The 11,593-nt window shown below is 55.9% G+C and overlaps 1 protein-coding gene across 2 annotated transcripts; it reads right to left on the reverse strand.

Moving 5' to 3' along the window:
* Positions 1 to 1,039: 1,039 nt before the first annotated feature.
* Positions 1,040 to 11,587, reverse strand: LOC101024287 (voltage-dependent N-type calcium channel subunit alpha-1B). Of its 2 annotated transcripts, none has more exons than XM_031661488.1 (5): positions 8,768 to 11,587; positions 4,586 to 4,701; positions 3,275 to 3,331; positions 2,404 to 2,496; positions 1,040 to 2,092 (listed from the first exon to the last, which is right to left on the reverse strand). In XM_031661488.1, exons 1-5 carry the CDS (start codon positions 9,019 to 9,021, stop codon positions 1,959 to 1,961), a joined length of 654 nt encoding a protein of 217 aa, XP_031517348.1. In that variant the 5' UTR covers positions 9,022 to 11,587; the 3' UTR covers positions 1,040 to 1,958. The 2 variants fall into 2 exon arrangements, with proteins under 2 accessions (XP_031517348.1, XP_031517349.1); XM_031661489.1 differs by having other exon boundaries at positions 1,043 to 2,092; positions 2,404 to 2,493.
* Between the last annotated feature and the right edge of the window lie 6 nt (positions 11,588 to 11,593).

Genomic DNA, 11,593 nt, shown 5'->3' on the forward strand with positions numbered 1-11,593 from the left:
TCCCGCGTCCCGGGGTTGGCCTGAGAGTTCCTCAGGCTGACCTCTCCTGGCTTCCCTCAGGCCGACCTCCTCACTTCCTACAACTCTTTTCCTCAAAGGCAGTCTTTTTCCTCAGGCCTTCTATGGCCATGAATTTCTGGCACCGCCCCCCACGCCCCCACAAACACGCTTCCACTCCTGCCTTCCTGACCTCTTCCTCCTCGCACAGGGCTCTGGCATGCGGCGTATTTTCCTTGCGAGCTTATTTGTTGTCTGATGCCCCCGCTGCACGGAAACTCCAATGATGAAGGGCCTTTCATATGGGTTTCTCCAGTGCGGCGGCCCCCATGCCTCGGTTGCTGGCATGAGGCGGTCACTGGATAGACATCTGCTGAGTGAGGCACAAGCACTCAGCACTCGACACAGGCGAGGTTAAGAGAATCGCCAGAGAGCCGTGCGGAGCGCCACAGAAAGGGATCCGAACACCCAGAGAAAGGGGCAATTTCCTAACAAAGCCTAAGCCACAACACTGGTCCAAATCCTTTTTTTTTTTTTTCTTTTTTGGATTAGGTAGATTCACAGTTTTATCTCATCTATAAAAAACAGAGTTCCAGTGTTATTTAAATGATTCCAAACCAAAGACATTTTAACTCTTCATTTTACAAAATCAGAATTAAAAGTCTAGATAAAATAGCAATAGAAGGAAACTATTTAGCTACCACAATCATATAATAAATTGTTCAAAATTATAAGATGGAACAGGCACGGTGGCTCACACCTGTAATCCCAGCACTTTGGGAGGCCGAAGTGAGTAGATCACCTGAGGTCAGGAGTTAGAGAACAGTCGGGCCAACATGGTGAAACCCTGTCTTTCCTAAAAATACAAAAAATTAGCTGGGCGGCTGGTGCACGCCTGTAATCCCAGCTACTCGGGAGGCTGAGGCAGGAGAATCGCTAGAACCTGGGAGATGGAGGTTGCAGTGAGCTGAGATCGCGCTATTGAACTCCAACCCGGGCAACAAAAGTGAAATTTTTGTGTCAAAAAAAAAATTAGTTAAATAAAATAAAATTATAAGACGATAAAACATTCAGATCTATGATATACATTGGTATCTCGTTATTGTCAAAATAAATACAAAATAATTTACAAACAAACCCAATAGAAAATTGTATAGCATATAAGAGTAACCAAAGGCCAAGTCCAGACAGGGAACAAACATTTAGAAAGAGGGCCAGCATCACAGACAGTAGGAGAAAGGAAAATTGTAGTGCCAAAGAAATATGACTCTATGCTCATCAAATTGGCCTCAAACTGGGAAAAATCAAAAGGAGCCATCACATAGCACTGCATGAGGGCGAAGTTAAGTCTGTACTGTGGATGGAATGTGGGGTCGCACAGAACTCTGAACAGTACAACACCCTCACCCTCAGCACCTGCTCCTGGGAATCTGCCCCACAGAGAAAAGCACTAGTGAGGAAGGACAGCCATTCTCAAGGACTTGGGACAGTATTTTTCATAGTGAGATAAAAGCACTAGAAATGAATGGCCATCAGCAGACGATCAAAAGACGAGCAACTGAACAACTCCAGTGACTCCACATCAGCAACGCTATGTAGCCCCCAACAAGAGGGGGCTAGAATCAGACAAACTGATTAGGAGCGGTTTAGGACAGGGATTGATGAGACAAGTTTATATGAAATCATTTTTGTAACAGGAGAAGACTCCAAAACTCTACATGCATACTTGTGTGTGGATGTATGAGTGTTTGTGTGTATTATCTGAGATGAGCATGGAGAAATAGGGAAGGGTACGTTCAAAGTTGTTAACAGGAGTTTCCTAGTGCTGAGTGAGGACAGAAAAGGTCCAGTTTAAGTGTATGTGTGTGTACACGTGAGTGTGTGTGTTTCCTGTTTTATTCAAGAGTTCTGTCTCATACATGTAACAATATAATGGGAGGCATCTTCTAAATCTGGTCCACTCACAGATGGCTGTACAGTAAGGAAGTCCAGGTTGGATCTCCTGCAGAGAGACTTGGTGTCTCAAAATGAAGCAATGTCCAGGCACTTCTGGACCCAGAGTCTGGTACCAGAGAGGAAAGGAACCGACACAGCTCTGTTGGATAAATGAACCAGAATGTTCCTTGTACTGTTTGAGAGGTAGGGGATAACACAAGGGTCTCAGAGGTAGCAGGTCCAGAAAGTGGAAAACAGACAGGGGCTGAAGAGAGAGGTGGCCCTGCAGAGTCCTCCAGCCTTGGGATATGGCTAAGGGCCCTATGTCCACATGGGGGTCACAAAGCCAGGAGCAGCAGACGTTTGGGCAAGAAGGGGTCTCCAACAGTGGCTGGGCAGCAGGGGAAGTGGAGCACGCACTCCATGTCCAGCTCAAGCCTGGCAGAGCCGGAGGGATGCCCTGAGACTCACCAACAGCACAGAGATCTGCAAACCGGTCCTCCCCCTCCTCTGCGTGGATCAGGTCATTTCTGCTCTTCTTCGTGGCCGCTCTCTTCAGCACTGCTTTAAACAAAGGATGGGAGAGACTGCCTGAGCTGCAGCCCTCAGGCCACCTGCCTCAGCGGGGCATGGGATCACTCTCCCACTGAGACCAGCGACCTCTCCTGAGCTCCTGTCCTGAACTGGGGCTGAGGCTCAGACTGGGTGATTCTGGGCCCCCTTGGGTCCCTCTCAGTCCCCAGAGTTGAAGAGACAAGGAATTTTGAGGGTGAGGGGTCCCCACTTTCCCTTCCTTCCAAAATGAGGCCAGTGGGGAGGCCTGGCCACCAGGGAAACCAGGAAATGTCCATCTGGGGCAAGGCCAGGACTACAACGGGGACAGCACAGACCTGCTCAGAGCCACAGGCATGGGGCTGAGACTGCCACAGATGTGTCCATGCTGTCTGGCCCTGACCTGAGCGGTGAGTGTGCAGAGAGGGCAGCCTTCCTGCTGCTGCAGCTACGCTGGTAACCAGTGCCAGCAACCACAGCAATGGGGCCCAGGCTCCCTCTCGTGGCCCCAGGTTGTGCCATGAGCCTTCCCATGGTCTCTGGGAACAGCAGCACCCCAAGCCCTGGGGATAGACACAGCTCAGTTTAAACCTGCGATGTGGGCTGTGTCAGGTGCCCAGGGTCAGACACCATGGCCCTCGTCTGTGTTCATGTGATGGCTGTGTAGGTGCCTGGCACTGCAGAGAGCACCTCGCGTGAAACATGCAGGCGGGCACATGTCACCACCCACGGAGGGCACACGGCCACCAGAGCTCTCCGCCACACCGGAGTGCCAGCGAGTGCCACCTACCGTCCAAAGGGGACTTCTCCTCTGCATTCCTGTCCTCCTCAGCCAGCATGACTTCCTCTGCAAGGGGAACACAGCCTCAGGTCAGAGCCCTCCTGACCCCAGGAATGTCCCACGACAGAGGCACATCTCTGTCTGGAAGGCTCACCTTCTCAGCTCTTTTTTTTTTTTTTTTTTTTGAGACGGAGTCTCGCTCTGTAGCCCAGCACGGAGTGCAGTGGCGCCAATCTGCTCACTGCAAGCTCCGCCTCCTGGGTTCACGCCATTCTCTGCCTCAGCCTCCCGTGTAGCTGGGACTACAGGCGCCACCCTCGCCCAGCTAATTTTTTGTATTTTTAGTAGAGACAGAGTTTCACTGTGTTAGCCAGGATGGTCTCAATCTCCCGACCTCGTGATCCATGCATCTCGGCCTCTCAAAGTGCTGCGCGATTACGAAGCGTGAGCCACTGCACCAACCTTTTTTTTTTTTTTGAGACAGAGTCTCGCTCTGTTGCCAGGCTAGAGTGCAATGGCCGCGATCTCGGCTCACTGCAACCTCCACCTTCAGGTTCAAGCAATTCTCCTGCCTCAGCTTCCCCAAGTAGCTGGGATTACAGGCGCCGCCACCACACCCAGCTAACTTTTTGTATTTTTGTAGAGATGGGGTTTCACCATGTTGGCCAGGATGGTCTCGAACTCCTGACCTCAGGTGATCCGCCCGCCTCGGCCTCCCAACGTGCTGGGATTACAGGCATGAACCACTGCACCTGGCTGCCTTATCAGCTCTTACGCTTCCAGATGCCAGCAGGGCCCACGGCTGAGCTTTTTCTACTGGGACAGACAGTGTCCTGTGAAGAGGACTCAGCCGCCTTGTGTCTGCCCGTCCCTACCCACACGTCATCTCCCTGAGAACAGCTGTGCCACAAGCAAGTTCGTCTCTCAGGAGCCACTTGGGAAACCTTAGGAAGTGGGAGTGGATTCCCCATGTGGAGGGAAGAGCCCTGGCCTGGGGCGAGGGGAGGGAGTCCAGGCTTGACAAAGCCCAGAGTCAGGGCACAGAAGGGACTTGGCTGAGACTAATGGGGAGAGACCAGCTTTAGGCTGGGCCATGGCAGAGTCCTCCATTTAAAAGGCCACTGTCCTCAGAGCCATATGGCTGCCTGGTGCCAGGCCCCCGGGTGAGCTAGAGAGAAATCCCTTCTCACTCTGCTCACTACAAAGCCCCTCCAGGCTCTACCCGACAGCCAGGGCACCCGAGCTGGCAGCAGAGCAGAACTGGGGACAGAGAACTAACAGTGGCCGGTCAGGAGTGCAGTGGCTCCCACGGGCCCTCACCCGCCTTGAAGATCCACTCCAGGTACCCGTTGAGCTCTCGCTCGATCTGCTGCTGCCGGCGCAGCTTCAGGAAGGCACGGCGGTTCTCCACCCTCTCTCGCTCCTTTGCAAACTCCCTACCATGCAGGGGCCAGAAAAGCAAGATCAGGTGAGTGCAAGCCCCACAGGTGTGCAGCCCCAGAGACAAAAAGGACCAGGGAAAGCCCGGGACAGGACATGCAGGCTGCAGGCTGCCGCTTCAGGCAGGCCCCTGCCACCCCGGCCTCTTCTAACCTGAGCACTCCAGAGCACCATGCAGCTCCCTGTGCACCCAGAGAGCCTCCATGAGCAGCCCAGGTAGCCCTCCGTCCTCAGACTCCTGTGGCACTTAGGGACAGTGCCTTGGTCCCCAGAGGGGCAGTTCTAGAGAGCAGGGACAATTTCACAGCCCCTGCCTACAGCAGCCTAGGCACGCGCCTCCTCCCTCCCCCCTGCGCCAGGCTCTGTTATCTGCTGTCCTCCAGAGAGGTCCTGGCAAGAATTCTCCAGAGGAGAACGTTCACTTTGCTTCCTCTGTTGGTTCAGATGCAAAGCCCCTGTGGGAAGGAGGAGGGACAGACAGGGACAGACTGAACAGACAGGGACAGACTGGACAGACGGGGACAGGGAAGAAGGGCCTGGGTCAGGGCAGGCCAGAGGCGGAAGGAAAATACCGCAGAGTCCACAGAGACTCCTCAACCAAGCCTCTGAGGCTCACAGTGAGCAGGAGAGGAGACCTTCTGTCATTGGCCCCCGACATCTAACCCCAGCCCCACCTGAGCCTTTACAGCCATCATGGTGACCAGCAGAGAACATGTGCCCTTCCAGCTCAGTACCCCCACCCGAGCCCCAGACTCCCGGTCAAGCTTTAAGGCTCACAGTGCCGGAAGTAAGTCATTCTCTCTCTCTCTCTCTCTCTCTCACACACACATACACACACACACACACACACACACACAGCTTCTGGGCTTGGTGGAGTGGGTGTGGCAGGCATAAGTCCCAGCACACACAGCCCCAGCGCAACAGTCCCTGGCTCTGACCACCACTGACCCCGGGCGCAGGGCCAGTGTCTGCTAGGCACTGAGCTGCTACAGCCCAGGCAGTGCAAGGTGACTGGGCCTGCCCAGGTGCACCCTCCCATCTGGGCATCCCAAGTCCCAAATCTACAGGAAGGCAGGGTCTACTGTGGCCTCCCCACCCAGGCCAATCCCATGCCCTGAGAATGAGAGGGCCTGGGGGACAGGGAAAGGGCAAGGACATCACTGCTTGAACGGATCTGAGAGCTACTAGCAGCAGCTCCCCCCCGCAGTCTGCCCCCTCCCCATAGCAGCTGCTTCTCATGCAGTGGCCGGCCCTCCCTGAGCTTCTGTCCTCGCTGGGTGAGAAGGGGCAGGACAGGGGCCACCTGTTCTGCTTCTCTGGGATGCGGTGAGGATGGGAGCTCTGGAAATGGAGAGAAAGGGAGGCCGAATTGGCCCCAAGCTGGCCCCCCCTGCAGCTCTCATCCAGACATGGCAGAGCTGTGGCTTTTCCCACAGAGCAAGGCTGGGAAGGGGCCTCTCACCACTGCCACCCCGGGGTGCAGGACCCACATGGGGGGCACTGGTCCCTGGCTTGGGGGCCCTCTGCTGGGCCTGCGGGCCTGAGGGAGGGTTCAGCTGGGCTGGTTGGAGGACCATCACATATCCCATTCTCCCCAGAGGCTGAGATCCTCATAGTGGGGAAGGAGCTGGAAAGATCATGCAGGCCCTGCCTCGGGCCTCCCCTCCAGCCCCTCAGGCTGTTCTGCACATTCCCTAGAGGGACGCAGCAGGAAGCCCTGAGCAGGCTGCCCTCCTGCCTCCCCTTGAACCCACCTATGCTCCTGCCAGGCTTCCCACCAGGCAGCGTTCTCAGCGCCCTCGGCGCCAGGCACAGCCCAGGCACCTCACAAGCCTGGCTGCTGCCAGCCCCCTGCCAGCCCCTGTGCCCTCTCCCCACCACACCCTCTGACTCCAGCTCCAAGCACCTCTGCTACACACAGGCCACAACCCTCTGTCCACTGTGCCTCCACTCGAGCTGCTCTCTCCCTGGAAGACCCTCCTCCTTCCTGAGCCTGCTCATTTCTAGTCCCCCAGTTGGGTCTCAGCTGAGATGTCCCTCCCCTGGTGCCTCCTCCAAGCCCCAAGCCTCCGCCGGCTACCCCACCAGGCTAGGAGTTCTATTGCCATCCCCTGAGCTTTCTGGTTCCCATGGAGGCTCTTGGAGAGCCCTGCTAGTGACAATCACACCCCTTACAGGACAGGGCCAAAACCAAGGGCACGATCTCCCTCCAGAGCCCAGAGGCCTCGGCTCCAGCCACCCCACTGTGTGGCTGCTCCTGTCCTGATCAGCATGGCAGCAACTCCCAGGTTCTCCAGGCTCATCCCCAGCCCAGCTCGGAGCCCTGGGCCTGAGCAGGGATCATAGGGAGGACAGAGGGGAGATGTGCTCCTCCAGCCTCACAGGGGAGCTGAGGCCAAGATGGGAGCAGGGAGCCAGGCAGGCCTGATGCCCTCCACCTCCTTCCTAGCACAACTCCTCATTCTGTGGTAGGGCAGGAGCCTCAACTACCAACCCCAGTCAGGCCCCATACATGGCACCTCTTCAGCGCTCAGCCCCAGGGTGGGACAGGAAGGTGCTGTGTGCCCACAGGCCCACCTGGCCATGCCGTCTACCACATCCCACTCCCAGAGAGGACTCTTTCTCCACCTTCTCCAGGATGGACCCCCAGCCCTGAGCCCTCTCTCTCACCCTCCCCTGAGAATGGCACAAAGAGGACTTGAGAGGAGGTGCTTGAAGGGCCGCCCAGGCAGCAGCCCAGGAGGTGACTGGCAGAGATCACTGCCTCCCAGCCATTCCTCTTTCACTGGTAGTAATGAGGGGCTCTCTTCTAGCCGGGCAGAGGCTGGCTCCAACCTCTGTCCTAGAAATACACCCAGCCTACCAAGACTCATATCTCCCATCACAGGACCAACCCTGCTGGCACTACACCTCCCATTCCACTCAAGGCCACAATTTCCCATCTACCTGCCACTCCCATCTACCCAGGCCACACCTCCCATCATGACTCAGCCACCTCCACGACCTCACACCTCCCATTCCAGCAGACCACACTGCATTCCCAGACCACACCTCCCATTCCAGACCACACACACCTCCTGTCTACCCATAGACCACACCTCCCATCTACCCAGGCCCCACCTCCCATTACAGACCACACCTCCCATCTACCCATGGACCACACCTCCCATCCACCCAGACCAACCTCCCATTCCAGACCACATCTCCCATTCGAGACCACACCTCCCACCACAGAACATACCTCCCATTCCAGACCACACCTCCCATCACAGAACACACTCCCATTCCAGACCACACCTCCCATTCCAGACTATACCTCCCATCTACCCACAGACTACACTCCTGTATCCACCAGACCACAACTCCTCCTCATCATTCCCAGACCACACCTCCCATTCGAGACCACACCTCCCCACCAGCAGGAAATACACCTCCCACTGTGACCACCTCCCATTCTAGACTATTATAATTTCCCACTCCACCCATAGGACTAGCACCCTCTCATTCCAATTTCTTGGCCACACTCCATTCCAGACCACACCTCCCATCCCAGACAACACCTCCCATCCCCAACCACACATCCCATTCCAGACCACACCTCCCATCCCAGACCACACCTCCCATCTACCCACAGACCACACCTCCTGTCTACCCAGGCCACACCTCCCATCACAGACCACACCTCCCATCACAGATCACACCTCCCATTCCAGACCACACCTCCCATCTACCCATAGACCACACCTCCCATCTACCCAGGCCACACCTCCCATCACAGACCACACCTCCTGTCTGGCCAGATGAGTAGCAGCCGCTGCTCCCCCATGGCAGAGACCACCGAAAGGCCAAGAGTATGATAGAGGTAAGGGGCCGAGGGGATCATCAAGGACAGGTCAGGATGGTGGCACAAAGGAAGGGCTGCCAGAACATAGAACACCAGGAGCAACCACCACAGAGGGCACCCATGGGCCAGGCCCCCACCCCAAGTGTCACGTGTGCCCCTGTTGACCCCTCAGCTGAGAACACAGAGGGCACCTGCACATCCCCCACATGGTCTCTCACCCCGACAGCACGCCCAGCACCAGGTTGAGCATGAAGAAGGAGCCGATGATGATGAGAGGGATGAAGTAGAGCCAGTTCCAGGTGTTGCCGGCCGCATCGTTTGTCTGGAAGCAAAGAGAGGGAGATGAGGAAGGACCAAACACACAGTCCCGGCCACAGAAGCACCCCCGGCCCCCAACAGGCCTCCTTCTCAGAAGCATACACCTGGTAGCGTCCAGGCCATGGAGAGGCCAGTCAGGGGGAAGTTCAAGCATGGGGCTGGAGTCCAGGCAGCACCCACAGGCAGACGTGCCCTTGCTGGCAGAGTTCTCTCTGGACTGCAGCTCCCAGAGGACCCGGGACACTCCATGCTGCCAGCCACCACCTGGCAACACTCAAAAGCCAAGCAGTAGGCCCAGTGAGCCAAGGCTGTATGGATGCCCCGAGGTGGCATGAGCACCCAACCTCTGCCATACACCTCCCTGGCTCCCAGACATCCCTGGGCAGTTCCAAAGCTATGTCCTCCTTAAGGGGGCCCACAGGCCCAAGTCCACATCAGACCCGTCTGCAGCGGCTCCCACAGCTGAGAGGCAACAGTGGACCCATCGCATTTTCAATCTCACCACATGCCTGGCCTGAGACAGCGCCCAGCACTCAGGCGTGATCTGAATAGCGGAAAGCAAAGAGGGACCTTCTTTCCCAGATCTTTTGCTTTTTATAGCACAGCCCACAAAAGGGTGTGCTCCTTTGAACCCAATTTAATCCCATAGTTGTTTTGTTTTATGCATTTTATGTGGCTAAAGGGTGTAGAGAAAGCATCAGCAAAAGCCAGGCCAGCTCTCCCTAACCAAGCCAGCCTAGCACACGCCGCAGAAAACACGGGCTCTTTCTTCTGCGAGTCTGGTGCTGGAGAGAAACCAGGAGGGCGGTGGGTGCCAAGGGAGGCAGCCCCTAGTCCCGTTCCTGCACACCTCTCCTCAGAGGCAGTTCACAAGACATGGGACGGGGCTCCACCAAGACAGAGGCAGGAGGACAGTCGGGCGCTGCCCTGCAGCGGGCACTGATCTCCAGGTGCTGCTGTTGGCATTCCTGCCCTCCAGTATCTGCCAGCCTGGCGGATTTGCAGCCTTCACCCCTGCATGGACTGAAGGTCGTGGTTCCTGACCCTCGGACACTGATTCCAGGCTGGCCCCTGAGATTCCTGGATCTGAACCTAGAAGTGACTTTGAGAACCCCAGCTCCCACTGCAGTTCATGGTCCTAGACCACACCTCTGTCCAGACTCACATGCAACTCAGACCTGTGGATTGGGGGCCACCGAAGCCACCAACTTCCCACAAGCCTGCCCTTCCTTCTTGAGAGAAAGGAGATGTCATTGCTGTAGCCTCAGCCGCTCTCACCTGCTCAAGTACTCGGCTCCCACAATTTCTCTCCCTAGTGAAGTGGTCCCATCAGTAGCCAACTGGCCCTAATTCCTCTCATCTTAAAAAACAGGACTGCCACTTCTGCGAAGATAGAGCCAACATACTCTGCCATACTGTTCCCACTAAGCGGAATTAACATACTGAAAATTATGCATAAAGCAAACACAGAATGACTCCGAAAAGCGGAGAAAATAGGGCAGACTAGCTAAGACCCCAGGATATAAGGTGCGTTTCCGGGACTTTCTTCTTGCCTCCTCTATCCCACATTTGGAGCTGATGAAGCCTAAAACTTGGAAATGCCCAAGGGGCACAGACAACAAAAAAAAGCACCAGCAAAAGCCAGCTCTCCCTAACCAAGGCAGCCTAGCACACGCCGCAGAAAACATGGGCTCCGTCTCCATCCCTCCCTTCCAGCAAAGACCCAGAAGAGCACCTAGGCTGCAATGAGGCATCCAGATCCCCTCACCCTCCACGGGGTGCTGTCAGAGAAAGCCAAGCAGGAGGTGGAACTTTCCTCCTCGGCAGTGGTTATCACGGCCCCCCAGCCCCAGCCCACCTCCGTGGTACTGAGGAAGACCACCTGGGACACCTCGACTTCCATTTACACAGGCAGTAGGGGCACCCCCTGCTGCTAGGGAGCTATCAGAAGGGCCTTGTGGAGTCAGGACTTTTACCACCATCCAGCAGTCATGAAGCCACCCACCCACATACAGTGTGCAGAAACCACGTGGAGAACAAGAACAAGGCACCTCTAAGCCTCCCAGCCAGGGAAGTTCCCTTGAGGCACGCTGGGGAGCCAGACCTGCCGCCCCTGCCCAGGAGGAAGGAGAATGCTCCACCATAGTCAACAGAGGCCAAGCGGGCAACCTAGGCTTCTGCACTCACCTGCAACAAGACAGCAGCCCCCCTCCTTCCCCGACAGCCAATGCAGAATGCTTCACTGAGATCCCAGGTCCCAGCCGGAAGGCCAAAAATGGCCAGTTTTCAACTGAAACTCACTTGTCATACTAAGAACCAGGAAGAGCACAAATTTCTTAGATGCTGTGATGGTTAATTTTGTGTCAGCTTAGCTGGGCCACGGGGCACTCAGACACCTGGTCAACTACACTTGACAGGATCTTACAGATACTTCTACAAAGGTACTCTGAGATACGATTAACACTTTAATCCACAGAGTGAAGACCACTGCTCTCTGTGACGTGGGTGGGCCTCCCCTGGGTAAAGGAAGAGTCTCCAGCAGATGCCTCTGGATTTCACCTCTGCCAGCCACCGCCATCAGGAACTGCACCATCAGCTCTCCCACATGCGGACAGCACCCAAGCCCGCCAGGCAGAACCACAGATGTGGACCTGCCAGCCTCTGTGATCACATGAGCCAGTTAATCATGATAAATCTCCCTCTCCCTCTCCACATACACACACACA

The sequence above is a fragment of the Papio anubis genome, unplaced genomic scaffold (genome assembly GCF_008728515.1).
Source record: "Papio anubis isolate 15944 unplaced genomic scaffold, Panubis1.0 scaffold1737, whole genome shotgun sequence".
NCBI classification, from domain to species: Eukaryota; Metazoa; Chordata; class Mammalia; order Primates; family Cercopithecidae; genus Papio; species Papio anubis.

Excerpts from the sequence above, each read along its gene's own strand:
- LOC101024287 (XM_031661488.1), bottom strand. The coding sequence starts at position 9,021 with ATGCTTGAACTTCCCCCTGACTGGCCTCTCCATGGCCTGGACGCTACC. Across the intron at positions 2,497-3,274 it reads GGAGAAGTCCCCTTTGGACG|CAGTGCTGAAGAGAGCGGCC; the intron begins GTAGGTGGCACT and ends CTTTGTTTAAAG. Across the intron at positions 2,093-2,403 it reads TGCAGATCTCTGTGCTGTTG|AGCTGTGTCGGTTCCTTTCC; the intron begins GTGAGTCTCAGG and ends TTTATCCAACAG.